General features: G+C 43.8%; 2 protein-coding genes across 21 annotated transcripts in view; one reads left to right on the top strand and one right to left on the bottom strand.

Annotated features, from left to right (window-relative positions):
• Positions 1-21,322, top strand: part of LOC124215816 (uncharacterized) — a 112,955-nt gene that overhangs the window by 26,526 nt on the left and 65,107 nt on the right. For 2 of the 3 annotated variants that reach the window (XM_069136766.1, XM_069136767.1), the window contains exon 3: positions 12,227-12,308. The exons of the other annotated variant lie outside the window; for it this stretch is intronic. In XM_069136766.1, coding sequence (XP_068992867.1) covers positions 12,227-12,238 — 12 coding nt within the window. In that variant the 3' untranslated portion in view covers positions 12,239-12,308. The remainder of the gene's footprint in view (positions 1-12,226; positions 12,309-21,322) is intronic. 3 annotated transcript variants of the gene reach the window in all.
• The window catches only part of CaMKII (Calcium/calmodulin-dependent protein kinase II), a 108,374-nt gene that overhangs the window by 50,498 nt on the left and 36,554 nt on the right, over positions 1-21,322 (bottom strand). For all 18 annotated transcript variants that reach the window (XM_046619511.2, XM_069136734.1, XM_069136736.1 and 15 more), the window contains exons 2-3: positions 11,796-11,890; positions 4,818-4,877 (exon numbers count right to left, since the gene is read on the bottom strand). In XM_046619511.2, coding sequence (XP_046475467.1) covers positions 4,818-4,877; positions 11,796-11,890 — 155 coding nt within the window. The remainder of the gene's footprint in view (positions 1-4,817; positions 4,878-11,795; positions 11,891-21,322) is intronic.

The following is a 21,322-nucleotide window of genomic DNA, read 5'->3' as shown; positions in this document are numbered from 1 at the left end:
CAGCTACTGTAATTCGACAAATTGGGGTCGGGATAAGTGCATGCAGGCGTAATAAATCGACCATAAGTAGAAACTTGAAGCGGATAACCGACTCGATATTCGCCTCGCGATTCAGGCCTTAACTACCATAATCCCCCCGCGACTTCGACTTCTTATCTATCCGCCACCACACTGTGGAGTCTTCGCGCGGTGAAGGTTTCATCATTATCAAACTGATGGATTTCAGAAGTGGAAGGAAGGGAAGGGTAGGAAAGGCACAAGAGGGATAAAAAATTTCGCAAAAAAGTATTTCTTATGTGACGAGAATCGCGTGGAAAACCCGGCCTGTAAAAATAACTGTTTATATACCAGTGCTGGTGAAAACGATTGATGATGATCGCTGGCAGTATACCTACACAATATTGACAAAGATGTAGCGTTAAAATTGATTAAACCCGGAACTCTTTGCCCGGCTGATAATCTCGTTCACCTTACACAGCGGCGTCGAGACGCCTTGTCGTCGTCTTCGTTGTTACACAGCCCTGGCATTTTCCTTTTGTATCGAGGATACAGCTCCCATGTAAACGCCTATGTATAATACATGGACCCGATCTTACGTACCAACACATACACCAACTGCACCAACTTGCGGCGCCGTTTACTCATGACTAGGAGAGGCTGGTTCGTATACCCAGTCGAACTTTGGTCCCGTTATGAAATTGACCAACGGAATCGTCTGAATAGAATTCCCCGAGGGAATAGGGAATAGGGTTAGGGATAGCTGGGACAGGGGTGGGGGTGGCGAAGAGGCTCGCCTGGATTTCAGGAAAATCCACTTTCGGCACGGATGAATTCCGCGGGATCACTTTTCCACCTACATCCTCCTCACACTTCACACCCTTCGCCGTCTTCCACTACCTTCGTCTCTTTTTGCGGATTTTGTTGATTTGCCGCGGAGCTTATATCCGACGAATTTCAAAAGGCGGTGTGGGAAGACCCTTCCAACATTCTCGCTTATCCCATTATCGTTTCTCATTGTGTCGGATTCACCTGCTGTGCGAACCATCTTCGACGAATATTATACCCCAAGTCCCGTAAAAATCACGGGTTACCCGTGCGCTTGAAGCTTCTAAAAAGGGGGCGACAGATTTTCACCTCGCGACAACATGTTCAAGATCAAGGTTCGTACTCGATACGAGTCGACGATCAAACGTAACCGAAACCAGCGCGTGCAGGCGGATAAAAAAAATCAATAATCAAGGTCGAGTTCGTGCATAGCGGTTTTCTTATCTCGGTGGTGTTACAAACATCATTCGTCGCACTTGAGCCGCACTTTCGAGAGAAGTTCGACGATGCAACGTAAACGTAAACGGCAGATTAATGGCCTCGACGTGACATTTCTGGTTTCTTTATTACGCTCCTCAGAGGCATAGCCCTGATGTTTCGGCTTTTCATAGGATAGGATACGTGTTTGTGTCAAGGTGCGAAAGAATAAGACGGAAGGAGGGGGAAAAACTACGTTATACCACGTTGACTGAAAGTGTCTTGACTTATTTCACGCCTCGAATCATCCGTGAAGATGCGGGCGTGGATCGCGGGCGACGTGGAGCGATTATTACGATCGAAAGAAGTGACATGTCTGATCGTCAGTTGACCTCGATTTAATATGAACAGCTGTTATTAATCCAACGCTTGAAAATGGAAAATAAACTGCGCGAGTCAACTTATTGACGCGGAAAATGCGTCAACTGACGAATTTACACGAATAAAAAGTAAATCATTTAGTGCTTGTATGTATAAAGTAGGAATTGTAAATCGCACATTTCCAACGAAGCGGAGCTAACAACATCCGGTGTTACGCGATGCGAGACTGAAATTCTCGGGGATGTTGCGTCACCGCCTGGGTAAAACTCGACGGGGTGAAACTACCCTGAAAAACACGTGACGATTCTCATGCGGATGAACGGAGGGGACGCGTGTTGGCGGTAGCTGGGAGGAAATGTGGGCTTATATTAATAGCCCAGATTCCTGGAAACTTCGAGCCGTTCAGCTTACACCGAGGAACTCATGGGGAGAAACGGGGTATCCGTATCTCATAGAAATGCCAGGAAACACGCAATACTTTTGCGAAATCCCCATCTCGGGGGGGGAGGTAAGACAAGAAGCGAAAAGCAACGCTCCGTTACCGGAGATGCCTACGCATTCCTTGAGCTTGCGCGTAATTCCATCCTAGCTATCCCAGAGGCGTAAAAGTGAAAAGCTCCTGACCCTGCACACGTGGCGAATCGTACCCGCAGCTTCAAAGCTCGATATTTCTCGTTGCGTTACGATAATTCTATGATTCTCTGAAAAATTTAGAGAGAGAGTGCGTCGTCTTCTTTCGAAATTCAGATATGTAACTCTGGGCCATCGGGTATCATGGAAATCACATCAAAGGGAGTCAGTCGTTTCTTACGAAGTTTTCGCATCTTGTTTAGTTACGAAAGCCTGATGGGAAGAATTTTTCTCGTTATCGTCTGATATTTGACGTCGGCATTATCTATACTACCCATAAAGAAAAAGTTCCGGGTAAACAGTTCCGACGTAACTTACCATATATCAATTTACCCTGACGTAAGAAATTCCATCTTCTCGTGAAAGACGCCGGAGCAAACAGCAGAGGTCAAAGTGAACTTGAAAAGTTTAGGTATTGCCTTTGGAACACGGTCGTCGGAATAAAAAAAATAAGCAGGACGCGAATATATTTGATCGAAATTTTATTCATCGATGCAATAATGGTTTTCAGTGGCTTGTAGTTTAGCCACTCGATTAAACGTATTTCGCCACAGGTGCTAAGTCAAGAAAGCTTGGATAATGACGTTTTTCATGAAACGCAGCGGCATACAACCATGCAGAGGGTGGCTGTCAAGGGGGTGGATGACACCCGCTGCAACAGATGTTTCCGAGTGCTTTGTTTTTCGGTTAGTCTTTTTGTTTTTCCTTTTCTTTGCCCTTTCTCTTCCACCCTTTTCTATTTTCCTACAAAATCCCGTCACGTGTCCACAGCCGCGGTTCAAAGCACGTATATTATTATTATGCACGTACAATACGTATTTTCACGCGGAGCTTCTTCTCTGCCTCGTGCTTTGTACTCTACGATTTGCCTCCCGCCTTTTGTCCGTCGTTCGTATACGAGCCGCTTCATTTCCGTGGTTATTCTGAAGTTTGACATAAAAAAAACCAAAAAAAAAAAAATCTCTTTCCAACAATTTATACTTACGATTACGTTTACATCACATTACTTTCACACGTTGCCAAGTGATTATTTGCGAAGATGATGCTTCGTTAGATCCAACCCGCATCAATGATACTTTCGTACGTGACGTTACAATAGAACCCAAAGTGGAAAGTGAAGCGAACAATAAAATTCGTAGACCAAAACAGTGTTCAAAAAAAAAATATTTGCTTCCGTTTACTCCTTATGATACGGAGATAATTACCCTTCTTCTTATATTCGTTGATGATAAACCTTCGTCCGAAGATTTTCCTCGAATGCGATCTTGTTCGAAAGCCTTCCACCAAAGATGAAGCCGGCTTAGTCGAAGCAAACTTTGTCTCTAACTAACCGAAAGTAATATCAAGTTTCGCATTGCCCCCAAATGATCTTTCTCGTCAGCTCTTTCCGTCCCCGTTTCTCCGGTCTTAACCGCAGACCGTGTTAACTCCGACAACCTTACGCAAGCTCATGATGTTCTATCACATCCTTTTGTAAACCGAGACGATTCCTTTTCTTTGCTAAACACAAGTAAACGTCCCAACTGTACGTAAATATTAGCTACGTATACTATCATGACCTATACTCAAATAATGAACGTCGAAAAATATCGCAAGAGCGTGCAAACAACTTGTAAAACTTTCAGCGTTGCTTGTGAAAGAAGAAAAAAGAAAAAAAACAGTCGCATCAGGTTGCAATTTCGCTACAAGTGTAACATACGTATGTAGGTGTATGTGTCGAGAGTGTCGATTGCCCGTGAGTTATAACGAGAATCGTGTAAGAAACGTGGCGAATTTGTTCTTCCCTCTCTTCGTCTTTCTTCCCCCATCGGTATCTCTCGTCCTCGTCGGTGAATGGAGGTGAAAATATAGTAGGATGCTCATTGATTCCCTCGGCAAATCCTGGCTAACCGTGACTCTGTCCAATTTGGCGATGTCGGTTGTCAGTCTCGGTATATACACTCGTATATAACGCTAACAAGCCGCGGATAGAAGACGCGTGTTATACCAAGTAACACAACGCTGCACGCTGACAAGATCACAATAAAGTGGCAACCGACGAGTTTCGACATTTTTATTGATCAAGACCAGCCCCCTATCTGATTTACCGCTGATCGACGACGACGCCGCTCTCTGACCGTCGATGTATTCCCGATTCGTAAGCTGCTGTATGTATGCATGTATGCGTATACGTATGTCAGAGTCGACGCGTTCCATCGGTCTCGATCGATCGCCAGTCCTCGTGTCTTTCAGAATCAGGCTTGGCAATAGAATTATCATTTCTCTCTAATCGTTTCCCGTCTCCCCGAACGAAGACCCAAAGACTTGTCCAATGGCTTATAAAATACATGCCTGTAGAACAAGATATACAGAAGTAACGCATTTCCATAATCGCTCGATTCTTGTCGCTACCTTTCACGGCAAACATTTTACTGTACCGTCTTTAAGCTGCACGGACCTATAACCGTAAGCAATATCCGTAAAACGCGTTTAATTCCGGCCCGAACAAGAAAGAGAAACAGGTGGACTTAGGATTGTATAGAATTATTAGAATTATTGCACTAGTTGCTGATCGTCAGACTTACCGATATTTGGATGCTGTAGTTTTCTGCATATCCGGGCTTCTCGTTCAAGTTTTTGAAAATCTGAAACATACGAGACGTCTTTTTATATTACTATTATTTCCCCTGTCGAAACGACTCTTCTCGGCAGTCGAAGCGAACAATTTTGACGAACGAGAGAGGGCTGATTATTTTTCACGCTTCACAGGTAAAACGGCTAAAAATTAATTCCGCAGAGCAAATAAGTCGCGTTGTAATTCAACTTGTGCAAATTGACAATCAGGAGGGCTTTGTCGAGGTCTCGTCTTACTCCGAAGGTAGCGGCAAAAAGAAGAAGACGAAGACGAAGAAGAAGAAGGAATCGGGTTTGCAGCGGTATAACTAACGAGGTTCGATGGAAGCGCTTTTTGCCCCCGCAGTCCCGGTACTAAGCGTTCCCGTGTTTCTTCCTCGGAGAATCTTACGCTTCCACTTCAATCTCCACTTCATTTACCATCTCAATTTCCGTTTCATCCCTTTCACCTTTCCCATACACAGGATCCAACATCCGATCTCTGGCTCCTCAGGAATCGATCCGTCGATCGGTTCCAACGGGACGTTAAAGCTCAACGACGCGTTTCCAACCGCCCGTGACCCGGTAATAAAAACTCTAAAGCCTCTCGAAACGCCGCATCGTAATCAAACTTTCACGGCCTGTATTCCGCGGCCAATTTTCTCACGCGTTTATGAAAATTATCATCGGAACGATCTAACGATCTGCTCCTTCGTACCAGGGAGGGATAGGGTGCAAAGGACGTTTGATCCCTGCAAAGCTGTGCGCATTCTTCCGCAACATTAATTGTCAAAGTATGTGTTTTTTCTCTCTCTCTCTCTCTTCTTCTTTTTCATCCCGTGGCTCAACGGGGAGAACCATTTGCCGGGTCAGTGCCCAGCGACAACCTGCAGGATCATCCAAGGCACCGAGAGTGGCGAACCCAGCGTTTCTCCGTCGGTTTTAGCTCCGTGAAATTTATGCCTTACCTAGATTCTCGTCTTCTTTTTTCCTCGTCTCGTTCCATTGTGTACAAATATCTTGTGTCGCAGCTCCTCCCGAGCTGTACAGTGTTCTTTGTAGCAAATTCTCTTCTCTCTCTATCTCTCTATGTCGTATCCGAGGTAAAGCATATCATTATTATCATTCCGTTTCTCTTCTTTTTACCTCTTCGTCATTTTCATACAGCTATATTGTCTGTATTTCCCGCCGTCTTTTTATACCTATATACATAATATAACCTGCGTATACAGCAGGTGTACACGACAAATATTATACTTCTCGTGCTCGAGACGCGACAATGGCAATATGTGTGCGTATATTTTCATCGAAACATCGTTCTGCAAAGCTAAAACGCACACTCGAGAGACTTCTGCGTAGACGGCCGACTTCCAGAAACAGAAACGTGATATTTTTTATTTACTTACTCAGCGAAGTAAGGTATTCGGAGAATTCGAGAGATTTTTTCAAGAGAATTTTCCGATCGGCATACCTTATACTTTAGCAAATGTCAGATTTTACGTAATCTCGTTCATCTCATACACGTACGAACGGTACACGATGTTCCATAAAAATAAAAAGAAATTCACTCCCTCGCGTCTTTACTCTCAATCATTCACATAATACGCATAAAGCGATCGAGACTTTCGCTAAAGCGACATATTTATACAGGGTTCCTAAATTCTTGGCATCTCGTCGTTCCTCTCGGTGAGTTATCAAGGTGGTTACTCGAAAATTTCTGCGAGTTATTCCGTGCGGGCGACCTTTGCTTTCACAAATTGGTCGTTTTCCAAGATCTCTCTCTCTCTCCCTCTCTCTCTCTCTTCAAAGTTGCGGATCAACAGCGCAATCAGCGGTTCGTTTGAAAGCTTTGCTTACGCCGACTGCTGCACGGATCAATCAACGTGTATTCGATAATGGATTCACCTCCGCTATATCCTCGCAAAAAGAATAAAAATAACGTCCCGCAAGTGTGTAAGGTACAAGGTGAAACCGACCTGTCGATACCGGGTGGCCGTTGGAAGTTCGTAAATGGACTTTATTTCCGTTCTAATTGAACTGCGGATAAACGTGCGGCGTGGTTTACCAATGCAGGCAACGCTCCAGATCGTTATTCGGGCCTTTTGGAGACCGCTCCTTTATGCATGTATGCATGCGCATGCCGTACGGAGTTTGCTGGATACGTATATTCTCCGGCCTGCGTAGTTTGAATACGATAGTGGTGGTCGGGTGGTCGGGTGGTTGGGGCGGCGTCGGGTCGAGAGGGCACTGGGGCAAGGCCGACGCCGACGCCGACGTCGTTTTTTGCCGCCTTCGACCACCCCTGCACCCTGCACCCTGATGCTTTGAAACACTCGCGGAGAATAATTTGTTCGAATATTAATCAATGCGATATTTATTTTCGGTCAGCGCCGATATTTTTTACCCTCATCCCTCTGCGGCCTGAATTTTGCTCCGGTTTCAGTTTATTCCATTATTTTCCCTTTTTAATCCCTTTTTCAATTTGGATAACAGGTCGAATACTCTACGGTATGAAATAAATTTACATCTTTTGCAAAATCGCATGATAGATATAACGGGCTTTTCCACGTCAGATAGACGAATCAAAAATCATCACCGCCGTCTCTGTTTCAATTAGCAAATTTTTTTTTTTCAACGCTGCTACCTAATCCCGTTAAAATATTCTCGTGAATTTTTGTCGGATTTTCGTTTTCCAACCGTTAGCGAGTTGTAATCGAAGGCAAACATTTACCGACGAAATGAAAAGTGGTATGAGATTTTTTGTTCTTTAAAAAAAAATATATATATATATACTATATAAAATTAAAAAAAAATTCCATCTCCGTCACTGCGGTAACGAGAGTGGCTTACACAATATAGACTGTTACTGTATACAACTAAAAAACATTTTCAACAGGTGAATGTAATATACAAGTTACATTAGAAAACTGATCAATCTGAAAAATTTCTCTAGTTATTTTTTTTTATTCTTTTCTCGGGCAATTTTTTTATTTGTTTTGTTCGGATAGTCATTCGTTTTCGTGCATCACTCCCATTGATGCGATACTGAAAGAATTTTTTTTATTTTTTTTGTATTTTCTGGAAAAATGTTGATGTGAAAAATCCCATTAAATAAATCGATGATAAAATTGATGAAGCTAAACACAGCGTGAGATGAAAAATCGTGAGAGAAATTATTCCGCGGCATGTTTGGTATCGAAAAAACTTTGTACAACACGTGTGTTATTAGGTTTGTATATTTATAATGTGTACAATATTATATAAAAGAGCTGTTTCGGGGGGCCGATGTCAGACATAAATATACATACATATATATATATATATGTATGTATATATACGCAGGACACGTAACGTCACCTCTGACCTTTTCCCTCTCATCCAGAGCTAATAATTTCCTCTGAAAGCATACTCAGCCGGAGTTTGCGAGGAGTTGGGTTACGAATGAACGCTTTTCGTTGTAGGGTCGTTAATGTAATAACGCGATCCCGAAACGAAGCCGGGTGGTTTCGCCGCTATGGCAACCCGAAAGTTCTTCGATATAACGCGGTAGAAAAATTGTCGCAAAGCATCGCTCGGAAAGCGTCCCCGAGTTCGACATGCTCACGATAATTAAGCCGGCGATTATATAATGTTCCCGGCAGAGTGGCGATCGCATTTTCTCACGAATTTCAACACCGGCGTATCAGCGCTGATCGAAAATACGTCGAAGCACGGTTTCTCAAAGTCTCTTCATCTCGTCGCCTCGATAAATGGTGCAACAAATCGTTAAATTCGTTTTTCCAATTTTCTTCCGCCCGCACTCGCGCGTCTCGGACCCCGACTGTGGAACCAAACTCTTCCCAGCTGCTATGTACGCACGTACGTGACCCGGAGGCTAAATTTGTCGACACGCGGCGACCGACGAGAGACACGCAACGCGGTCGCATGACAGACCGGAATTTCTTTTACCGGAACGAGACAAGGAAGAGATCGACTCGCTTGGATTCTCCTCCGACAACAGCTCGAGTTGGCTAAGGTTAGGATCGGCATGCGCCGGGCGAAATGACAAAGTCACCACCATCCGGCCCATCTGCCACTGCCGATTCTCGTCGGCTCATCTTCTCTTCCTGCGTTTCTCACGTTTATTCATTTCACGCATCGACGTCGAGTCCGCGGAAACTGCCACGAAAACATTCGTGTATTTTCAAACGTTTCTTTCGGCATCTCGTTAGACGATTGCAGAACCATCTCGCTATAATTTCCAATTACAGATTACGTAGATGAAACCACGCGAGTCGGAATTCAATTTTTCCCCGTCATATCCGCCGAATTCCTCCACCTCTCCGCGGGGATGAGCTTGTTCAAATTCCTGAAATTCGTCAGCTTTGATTAAGCGTTTTTTTCCCCAACCCCGTGCACTCTGAAATAGCGTTCGAAAAAGGCAACGGCACTTGGGTCTGTATATCCCGGATACCGTTCGGGTGAACGAGGAACTCGGTTAATTTTTATGGCGTGTTCTCCGCGAGCACGGTGACCTCGTTTAATATTTCAGGATTACCAGTATAATTCTTGCGATCGTTGGCTGCATCGATCCGGTGAAAAGAAGAGAGGCGCAGGGGGGGGATAAGGGGGCTATTAAAGCAAAACGACACGGCATCGCTCAAGCTCAAGCTTGGCCAGGCTGCTACGTTTACTAATCAATCCTCCAGCGTTACGAGCTTATTTCCTCCTCGATCTTTCTTTTTCCTTCTCCTTCTTCCACCATGCCGAATCTCACATTGGCGAACACCTATGGATCCGTACACACGGTCCGGAAGCCGTCCCGTCTCGGGGTGAAATAATCTTAATGGACTCGACGACTGAACCTTCCGCACAGTGTGAGAAATCTAGGGATAAAATTTAGCGAATTGGGCCAAAGGCGAGCCGAGGCGAGTCAAGAAATATTACTGCCCGATGGTCATAACTTGGTAGGATCGGTTGGTCGCGATCCGTATCGATCAACCATCTGAGAAGGGCTTCTTCGTCGCTTACCCGATAAATTTAACGAGGGGTAAAATTCATAACGAGAAAGACAAGTGGAGCGTGGAATAGACGACCAATTCCAAAGCTTGTATCAAAGTGCGTATGATAAACTAAAGTTGTGACGCGCAGCTGAGAGAAAATTTGATAAACTCTTGGTTTACAGGTCGGCGAAGTTGCGTGGCTGTAGTAATTATGTTACGATTCGAGGGAGTGTGTAAACTGAAGTTTGGCAAGTTTTTGCGGCAAACTCGAGCGATGGAAAGGGCAATAATAATAATAATAATAATAATAATAACAATAACAGCAATAATAACAATCTGAGAAAGTGGTAAAGTAAACCTTTCGAATATAACACATCGTATCGATGTGTGGATAATGTATGTACATGCATTATACATATGTGCATTATACTATGAGAAGCAGGAGCAGGAGGTCTGCGTATATAACTTAACTTTGAGGGAAAAACTGCCTTTTCACGAAATTTGATACCGGCCGCCGCGCCGGGAAAAGTTCGACGATTCTTGCCTCGTCAAAGTTTCTTCTCGTGTTTCTGACTACCCAAGTGAAACTCGAAGTTATTTGTTTGGGAAAAATTTTGACGAATGGAAAATAAAAAGAGGCATAATTTCTCCTCCGTATACAGGCTATACATTATGGGTATAGAACGGACTCTGTCGAAGACATCGTACGGAACGGAACCCAACTGCGTCCTAACTTAATTAATTGTAACGTAATATCGTTTATCGGATGAGTTTACACACCGTATTTCTATTCATTGGATTAGCCTTCATCTGGCTTCGTTTACAATCACTTTGGTCGGTGGAAATTTTATATAGCCGAGCCGGCATCCGTGCCAATCAACGATAAATGCGTCTATTCATTCATTTCCGTAAAATTATTCCAGCTGGACGAGGTGAAACGTTTATTTACCTCGAATCATTTAAAAATTTATGCTACGATGAATGCTTACTCCGGAAGGCCCATCGTTGAAATTTCACCAGATTCCATCAGTCGAATGAATAATTCAAACCGTCGAAATTACCTGCACCGCGACTCGTTACGTAGCGATAAAGAAGTTCCATCGGGAGGCGAACAAAACAAAAAAAAAAAAAAAACGAACTTGATAACGAATAAAAATGAACCGCTGATGTATGAATGAGTAAATGGAACGTCGTCGGGTATTTCTTATAACCCGGTTCAAACGAGGCTGTGAATATAAGAATAGGAATATTTACAGTCACGTGACGGAGGTCCGTTAATTTCCAGCTATCAAAGTAACATCTACACAGAGTCGCAACACCGGCGAAACGGCGTACAAAGGAAAATCTGGCCATTAGTCAAATTGTATTCTACTTCCGTTCCTCGCACTAGTTGTACAAGGCCGGTATTTATGTTTTTTCTTTTCTTTTGTTTTTTTTTCATTACATTTTTTAAACATCATCAACCGAGGAAATTAACTTTGTAGATCCTCGAGCTTCTTCGTTTTCTTATTCTTCTTTTTCTTCTTCTTCTTCTTCCTCTTGGCGCTGCTCGAGTTGTCGCGAATACGTTTTTAATATAGATTCCTGCACACGGCGCGAACAAGGGTTGATTGGGAGGGGTTCTCTTTCTTCGTATGACTATATATACCCAGAGGGTGACAGCGGGAAAGAATTGGTCGAAATTTATGGCCCGACTTTGGATGCGATACTTCTCTTGTGTAATACACTTCCGACGGTGTATTATCAAAGGTCTCGGGATACGCCGACAACCTGTAGATTTTAGGAAACTGACAAATCGTCGAATTCCCGGCTGCAGACAATCCCTTACCGCCTGCAATCGATTACTGTCTCCTTCGAGTCAATTTGCACCGCAGGCTGCTATATTCAATATATACACCAAAACGATCGAGAAAGAAAGAGAGAGAGAGAGAAATGCGAGAAAAATGATTCGTTCGAATTACATCTTACCTCTGGCCGAGAGCTTTTTGGTGTTGATGATCTTCGCCGCGAACTCGAGACCCGAACTTTTCTGGACGCATCGTCGGACCACGGAAAAAGCTCCCCTGAAACAAACCGGATGAAAAATCGTGATTAGTTGGCGATATAAGAGTAGTAAAAAATTTAGACGCGCCCTAGTACTTGTGATATAAAATGTATTCGTGCTCGGTGAAAACAGATTTTCTGAAGGTCGGACCGTAAAATATTCTCTCACATAAATAAATTCGTTAGGAGTATCGGAGCCTTCCGACTCTACGAACGACAGTTTCAATTCATTCCGAAACGATTGAATCGTTCGGTGGGACGTGCTTTTAGCCTGAACTAGATTGCGAGACGTGGATTTGTAACATCTAATCGGCGTTGTAGATTAATGTTAATTCATTCCACGTATTTCTTGACAGCTGACCGTGTAACGGATCGCATGGCACCTGGACCGTATCAAAGCTGAAGGAACGATCGTCGATCGGTCGACAAGTCGGCTAGGTAAGTAATATATCGTAAGAAATCTGTTCACATGGTTGAACGGTATATAATTAAATTCCTACGGATAACGAATGCATCGTCGTTAAGTCGCCGTCGTAGAGAAATAAATAATACTCGTAATTCGTTCTCACGGATGAAGAAACCTTCTCCTTCCCATTCAACGTATCGTTTAAAAACCTATAACCACCCCGGTTTACTCCTTCGGCATCCAATTACACCCATCGGCGACCTCCGGCAAAAAGTCCAGAACTCTCTCACTACGCATCGCTCTTCGAGATGAGACGATCACGCGTGTTCGGATTACGAGTTGCGACGATAACGACGCGAGCCGAGTTCGCAAGAGATCCTGGAATCACGCCATTAGACGTTCGTTCACTCCGCAGCGTGCAGGGTGTACCAAGTCGTCTGGCGTTAACCCTTTCGTCCTCTGCAACAGTCGGATGCTCCGCGTACCATCGAAAAGATTTCAATTCCCTACCCTTGTCACAGTTTATTTACGACTTCGAATGATCCGTGTTAATTCGTACGACTATTACACAACCCTAACAGGTCTTTTTGGGGGAATTTCACCCCAAACGTTACACGCGTATTTGGATATTCAATTCTGGGAACTCATTGTTGGAGCAGGGTATCAATTTTCACCCTGTGTGACCGTTGTGCGTTTCTACCGATGCCTATAAGTCTAATTTTCGGTAAGAATAATCGAATGTTGATAGTTTTTTCGATTTTACATCCGCCATATCGGATTCGCGCGACCTTGGATGTAGAAACGATCAAAGTCTGACTTCAGATTCGTGATCAGCGACCGAAAGTATCCCCGAGTAGTAACGAAATTCAAGCCAAAATATTGAGTTGAAAACTGTTTGACCGAAAGTGTTAAAGCGAGCATCTGTCTACAGCGATTAGTAACTGCAGAGAGTGCAGAGTGAACGAATCAGCTCCATTAGCTGACGACGGTATCAAAGCAGGCCGAAGTTAGTAACGTTAGCGTAAGGAAACTACAGAGTAAAAAAAACATCTGTATTTGACAATTTTAAAATGACTTTCGAGGAGTTGGCTTTTCAAATTAACCCCGGTCATTTAAACCTGTGGAAACTACCGTATCACTTGCCCGGGGTCACCTGGACCCCGGCCAACTTTGAACCGTAATTCTGAGACAAAATTTAACAATTCAGAAATAGACTCGAATCTTAGTTTCAGCAAAAAACGACGGAGGATGTGGGAAAAACTCTTGGAGCAAAAAAAGTAAAACAATACGCAATACATACACGGAGTCTCTGTTTTTTCAATAATTCTTCATTTTACTTGCGCGAACGTTAAATTCGGTCCCAGGGTTAACACTACGTTTTGTTCGTACCGGTTTACTGCGCGAATATGAGAAGTAGCGATTTGTCTCAAAGACGCATCGTTACGGTAAGGTTACCAAGTCCGTCCTCGCGGAAGCGATCGTGATTCGTGGGTGAGGGCGGGGGTGATTGTGGGCAATCGTACATCTATCGCGGGGTAATTAGGTTATAACAGGCGAATGCAGCCGGCTCCGTAACACCCGATGCTAAGCGTTTAAACCTGGGAAGGCTGAGCCGAGCCAAAGGCGAGGCAAAGCCCCGGATGGAGCTGCTTAAGCGTCTCTACGTCCCGCAGAGCCACGTCGCAGCCGTAATGCCCGCAACTTGTTATATCCGTGCGCGGAGCCGGCATTGAGCCGCTTTTCCGCAAATCCTACAAATTACTTATAATGCCTGCGCCGGGCGGCCGAATCGCCGGGACATTTCACCGCGGACCGAGGCCGGATGCCCATTCGTGATCAGCCAGGCAAATGGCGCGGGTTTAATACACTTGCTTGGTGCAGATACGCGTGAATGTGAGAGGAATCCGAACGGCGAAACGCTTGCCGAGTGGTCGACGGGGGACAAAACGAGAGGAGAGAACGCGGCAGGGCGTTACCATGACCACCAATCGTTGATGCTGCGACTCGCGGGATCTGCCTTTTTCTTTGTTTATATATTTTCACTTATTTTGCTTTTTCACAAATCCCCCCTTTTGCCGTTTCATTCTTGCTTTTTTTTTTCACTCGGACGAGTCGGAGATACTCTCGTTTGAATTTGTCGAGAAATTTATCTTGCGAATATACACGGCGGTTCTGGGTACCGTGTCGAAAAGTAACGAACGACGGAGACTTGCGAGGAATCTGGAGAAGAGACGGGAGTAAAATTTCTCCTCTCAATCATAGATGTAATCGAGAAGGGAGAAGAGATCCATAGATCGTTACTGCTGTAAGCGGTAAGTCGAATTTCGAAGGTTTCGGGGGGATGAAATAGAGCGAAATTCTACTCCTGTATCTTCTGCATATATCTCGTGTCTCGGTTATTTCTTACTTGTTCGGGACGTACAGTCGTAAATTGATTAAATAAATCAGCAGACTTTAGTTGTAGTTATTATAAATCGAGCTGCGGATATTGAATCGTGCAAATACACGAACGAGGGTTGAAAATTGTGAAATTCAAGTCCGTCTTGTGTATTCTCGAAGTTCGAAAAACTCTTCCTCGTGCCGATATATATTCGAACTTTTGCAAGCCAAAGATATTGCCGGTGCGAAGGGGAGGACGGGCTTTCAAATCGATTGTTTCCCAACCGAATCCCGTTTCTTATACGGGGAGGGCGGATTCTCGTTCGTCGGATCGACGCATCGGAGTGAAGTTAAACGGCCTTAAATCAGCCTCTGCAAACAACCCGTTGTTTACATCCCAAGCATCCGAATGTTAATTGAATTCGTCGAGCTTAACGGGTCGCAGCAGAGGCGACAATACCGATTCGGTTGGCTGCGGATCTACACGGGGTTAGATATTTGCCTGAGAAATTTGTTCACCCGCTTGTCGGGCGTAGAAGCGAAAAAGATAATCGGATCGTAAATATTCTTTTTACGTTTCTTCGATTTATATAATAAACTAGAGTTGCAACACCTACGGTGAGTGCCAGTAACAATAAGTAGACTAATTATTGGGCAGACTGATAGACAATACGTTTTGATCAAGTTATGTTTTCTTGCTCTGTTGTACCCTTGTACCAAAAATTGGTATTTTTTTTTAACGCGAAGACTAAATTAACATCCGTTTCAATGCTAGGTGAAATTTTCGAACGCAAGTGGCGACAAATCAACCGCGACGCCGAAAAGTGGAGGACACGCGCAAGACTGTCGGCACGACTTAACTTCGTCCCGGTTTTCTTCCTCGTGTAGGTACAGGACTAAGCCGTGGTCCCGGTTACTATCGGAGGGTGAGATTCGCCCTGGTAACCACCAAAGCTGCGTCTCGCAACTTTTATCACGAACCCAAGAGGCCTGCAAGGCGGCGAGTCGAGTCGAGTCGAGGCGAGGCACGTATTTTTATCTCAGACAGCCCGGTGTAAATTTTGCTGAATATTTTCCATCCAGCTTCGGGCGAAAAGTTAATGGAAATTTGTTCTCTTATCCGAACCTTTTACCAAAAATTACCTCTCGCCTACACCGTCGAAAGAAAAGAAGAAAAACAAGTAAAACGGCACGCTGTATAACCGATGAAAATTACACTATCCTAGATCGCGTTCTCGGCCGATGTTGTTCGATGTAAGATTTCAACCCCGCAGCAAATGTCCCGAGGCGATCATTTAGCAGAGCCGAGGGATGATTTTCGTTCAGATAAAATTGGAACGAGGGGCAAAGTTCAGGTTGACCCGTTACGCGTGTCGCGTTATACGACTAAATGTCGGTCGACGTTAGTACGAAGGTTCAAAACCTACAGGAATAGTTTCAGTCCTCGACAATTTATCGCAACAAGTTTGTTATCGTTCGGGGTTCGGACCTCTCGGCGTTTCGACACTTCGAATCGACGAATGCGAATTCGTTTTATTCCGACGAGCCTGGAAACCAGGGAAGAAATTTTTTATTTTCGTTCAACTAAAAAGTGATAAAATTAACAATACGGAATATCGAATGAGAAGTCCGCGCTTTGGTATTCGCCGTAAAATTTGGTAAAATCGCGAAACTTTTTTTTTTCTCGTCTTCATTCGCACACGCGCGTGTGTGTGTGCGTGTCTGCGTGTCGAGCGGGTATTCATCGGGGATCCAACCAAATGCCTCGAGCCTGCGACGCATCTTCGCCCCAAAGTTGCCTTTTGAAAATTCGTTGGATATTCGCTGGGGCACGGCGGAAGAGGAGGAGCTTTCCCCCTGATCGTATCTTATCCCGATTTTCCCGCATGCAGCGGCTCTTCCTATTAAGAATTGACGGCTCTCTTATCTCGGCGGAATCCGCACGTAGGCCGGGCGAGTGCCAGGAAAGCCTCGCACCCTCGTTTTTGGCTATGAGGGGAGGCGAAAGCGCGGCTTGCGCTTCGAGCGAGGAGGCGAGATACCGGCAATCGTAAATATATTTTCCCGAATAATACCGCGAGGCCCCGGCAAGCGGTAAGTCTATTTTCTCTCCGCCTCCTTGCCCGGGTTTTCACGTTTTTCACATTGTCCCAATATCGCGCCAAGTGGAGCGGAGATGTCGGCCGAAGAATAAGACGGCGGGGAAATAGAACCGAGATTAATCTACCTCGCCTTGACCCTCCTCGACACCCTTGACTTCGGAAACGGGTTACCTAAATTTTTGCCTCCGAGTGACGTCATTGTTATACAGACTTTGACCGTTTCCATAAAATATGTATTGATCGCGGGTGCGAAATGATCATTTGTTGTTGTTGTTTTTTTTTTTTTTAACCGTCACCGAGGATAAAAACTACTCTTCTTGATTATGGTTACAATTTGATTAATCGGTGGTATAGATTGACGTTACCGCCTTAATTTACGAAAAAAATTTAATGAACAGAATCAATGTTGCAATAACCATGAAATGTAACATTAATAAATGTGAATTTCGACTAAACGGTGATTCGTATCACATTTTCTCAAATATTTGAACCGTTAATTTAACTATACCCATTTTACTAAAATTTGCTATTAATTAATGAAGATAATGAAGTTTTTCGGAGTGCTAAAATTCTTCGGAGAATATGTACAGGATTTTGTTCATCTTTATGTTCTCCCGATCCTCAAATTTACACTTCAATTATGCTGTATGTTCGTGTAAGAGACAATAAATTCGACCTCCGTTTTCCCTAGCCTAATTTCAAACAGGTTGTTTCGTTATAACGAGTATATATCGTGCCATTATAACCGAGTTACGTGATTACAGTTGTTCTACCGTAATTGCGTAAACGTCGAGGAGCAAGGAAGAGGGAGAAGAACAGCGAGAAACAAGCATAACGCCGGCTTATCGACCAAACTTTTATGTCTGGATCTTTCCCTATTTTTAACGCCCGGCTCTATTATTCTAGGTACGATCCTTACAGGCGGGCTGATACGCGGCCGATCGTTAGACGCGAAAAATAATGGCATATTTAATTTGCGACTGCCGTCTATTAAAAAATTCAACATCGAATATCGAGTAGCCTATAATATATAAATGTTTACTTTCCGGTTCATTGAAGCTCCACGTGCGAGTTACGCTTGCTGGAAAGCGGCAAAGTAATAGAGGAAATGTTTTCCCTTTACGAGAATTATAAGAGGAGAAAATAAGTGCGAGCCAGTCGTTTCGCAGAGTCCCTCGACGAACTTTCAGCTAATATTTGATGGCGGGTACTTTGCCTTTGTGAAAATGGAGCTAAAAGAGAAATAAAATGAGAAAACACTCCGACCTTCCTGCGGGCTACGTGGTTCGGATTTTTTTTTTTTACTCTTTCTTTTTCTTTCTTACTCTTTCATTTTTCGTTCATCGACGGTCATCTTTGCGGGCTAAAAATAATGCTCGGTATATAACGCTAGCGTATTATTTCGAAATAGAAATTAATTTTCTACGCACGATCGAGTGAAGCGGTTACGAGAGCGCGTACATTATTCCTTTTGCGTAAGTAATAATTTGGGGTAAAGTAACGCGAATTGGAATAAAGCGGATCGAATATACGTGCATATTTAACGTTCCCATTTTTCTTTAACCTTACGCCCTTGTTCTTATACCTACAGTGAGGAGGATAAAATAGAGCCGAGCTCACTCTCGTTACTTGAATGATTTATTTCTTGTTTCTTTGGCCGCTTGGGAAGCTTGATTAGACGAAAATACTCCGAAATTATCCTTATAGTCACAGGACTCTGTACGCCCGAGTAATTTTAGGGGTTATGTAATCTTGGAGTAGGTCAGAGTGTCTTATTTCTTTAAAGCTCGATCGCGAGATGATTATTCAACTGTTGAATCAAATACAACTTGGGAGAATTTGAAAAAAATCTTATCGAGAATCTGACAGCTATTTTTATTTGCAATATCAAAAAATGCGAGAAATATTGCGTTCCGAAAGTAACCTAGACTTTTGTGTTTCTGCCGTTCGAGGAGGATCCGTTTTACACGAACTAGAATCTCGAATGGAGATATAAGTTTCCTCAAAATAAAATGATAACGTAGAGGGTACAACGCCATTACGGAAGACAATAAAGAGGGAAAAAATCTCTCGAGGATTCGGGATTATGCCAAAATTTTCGACCACAAGCGCATACGAATAAGGTGAAGAGAATCTCCGTGTGTCGTGAATTTCGATTTTCCCTGTCCCCCGTATTTGTTCCTCCCCTAAAAATTAGCCGTCGGGAAACAACGTTTGATCAACAAGCGAGGAGCTTGCCCTCGTTTCCATAGACTGTAGACTCGCCGCACTCTCTCTTACTCTCTCAACTTCGAGCCCATAAACGACCCTCTCTTTCGACTTAAAATTTTTGCTGACCCGGTGATAAAAAGGAAGATACCTCAGATTCTTGCTCTCAGAGCTTTAGAAGCTCCCCCTCCTCTGCCTTCCTTTCATCCCTCTCCCCCTCTTCTTTACACTCGCGGAAGTCGTGACTTCGACACGATTCGCTGACACGTGCCGGATACAGGGGACGGTGGATCAGTCGCGATTGATCATGGAAGTCGGGTGGATCCAAATCTCCGTATCTAATTCGTATTCTTCGATTTTTTAATCAGCCACCTCTCGCCTTTCCTTTCGCAGATTACACCGGCGAATAACTTTCATCACTCGCACTTTCGTACGATTCCTTCATTCGTTTTGCGACAGAATCGCGGTGGAGTTCAGAGAATTTTCAGGGGATTCATGGGTTCTAAAAAACTCACAATCAGTGAAATTTCAAGGGAATTCGTTAAATCCTCGTAAAACTCGGGGAAAATATTGGAAAAAAATATTTCTCTGCTGTTGTGTCAGAAAAATTCTTGCAACTTTACTAGCAATAATCGACGACAAATTTAATACAGATATCTTTCACGTAGTAGAACGAACAGTTATACGACACCATTTTCTATAAGTTGCCTTGATCATTTCCGAGGCACGATACTAAGTATCATCGGTGAAAAAATGGCAGGGTATTTTGAGGAAATGGACTCTGAAAGTGAGGCAAACCTCACGGGATATTTTATTTCGATTTCCGTTGCCACCGTGGAACCGAGATTGTTACGGTAGTATAGCTCCAGTATAAGGTGATTCGCTAAAGTAAACAGACACTACAAGTTACGGTATACGTCGTGGAAATAGGTAAGACGAGAATTGAAGGGCAGAGAAATTTAAAACCATCGGTTCGATATCAGTGGACCAAGGAGAGAGCGGGTAGAAACACCCTTCGAGAGCCCCTTTCTCCTCCCTCTCATCCGCACCCCGGTTCAATTTCTTTCATTTCCTTTTTTTTCCGCCAATCTTTCTCCTCATCTTCTTCAGAGGTATAACGAGAAGGGTGCGGAAACGTATAAACGAGTCTAAACAAACAAACAACCAAACAAGCGAACGGACCCGGGTAAGTTAGGGAGGAGAGAAAGGTAGAAAAAAAAAACGTTAAAAAAATTTTAAAACAAACGAAAGATAAAAATAAAAATAAAAACAAACCGAGCAACGAGAAGGAAAAGTAGCGGGGAAAATACGAAGGAATAAAGAGGGAGCCGGGCTCAAAATTAATTGTGACTGACAAATGGCCGCAAGCCTCTGTATACCTCGGCTATCTTCTTAGTTCTTACCCTCCCTCCTCCCCCAATTCAGCTGCCCGGTAAGCGGCGAGTACGCCTTGTTTTTTCTTCTTCGCTGTCTCTGTTGTTCGGTTTTGGTTTTTGCTTCTTACTTTTCTCTTTTCTCTTTTCTCTTCACCTCCGCCTCCCCCTCCTACCTTTCGTTTTTACAACTTTCCTCGGAGCCCGCGGCCGACGAAAGAGCGAGCATTCTTTTTGTCTCGGAGCTCAAAGCTGCGGCGAAATCTGAGGCAGAGAAGCGGCATTGCGAGCCGATCGATGCGCTCGGCCTAGTCGTCTAGGGTTGTAGATATGTATCTTTGCACGTACGTATCTCCCTCCCTCACCCTTTGCGGGCGTGTGACACGTGGTGAACCTACACACACAGTCTTCCGAGTCCCGGGCTGCTGTTATGCGCAGGGGACCAAAACCCTAACTTTGTCTTCGAGGGAAGTTATCGCGGAGCTGCCGCAAAATCTGATGCAGACGCAAACGGCAGAGGCCAATTTCTGCAATTTTTTCAGGACAGTTATTGCACGTGTCGTCCTAATCATCCCCGCAATGGAGGGGTTTCGATTTAGCCACGGATATGCGGTGTGCAATAATTTTCACGAATACGCGGATACGTACGCGAATGTCTTTCGCCAGTGAAACTGTCGTTGGGACAGAATATTGGACCGGGATTAATCAAAAAGTGGTAAATAAATGACTCGATAGAATTACGGAGAAAATTTTCAATTTTGAATGAGCCGAAAAAGTCTAATTCGTAAAAATGAAGCGGAGAAAAGACAAAATGTAAAAAATTCAAAGTACGTAATAGGAGGCCAAAATACATGAAATCATGAAAACGAATAAGAATAAAGCAAGCCAAAACATAAGATCGTCAGAAATTTACTTTCTACACATTGAATTTTATATTAGATAACTCCGTACTTTTGCAACTTTTAAAATTTTGCAACTCTGTGG

Source organism: Neodiprion pinetum, chromosome 1 (assembly GCF_021155775.2).
Source record: "Neodiprion pinetum isolate iyNeoPine1 chromosome 1, iyNeoPine1.2, whole genome shotgun sequence".
NCBI classification, from domain to species: Eukaryota; Metazoa; Arthropoda; class Insecta; order Hymenoptera; family Diprionidae; genus Neodiprion; species Neodiprion pinetum.
The sequence above is the reverse complement of the archived record's forward strand: the minus strand, read 5'-3'. Positions and strand labels throughout refer to the sequence as shown.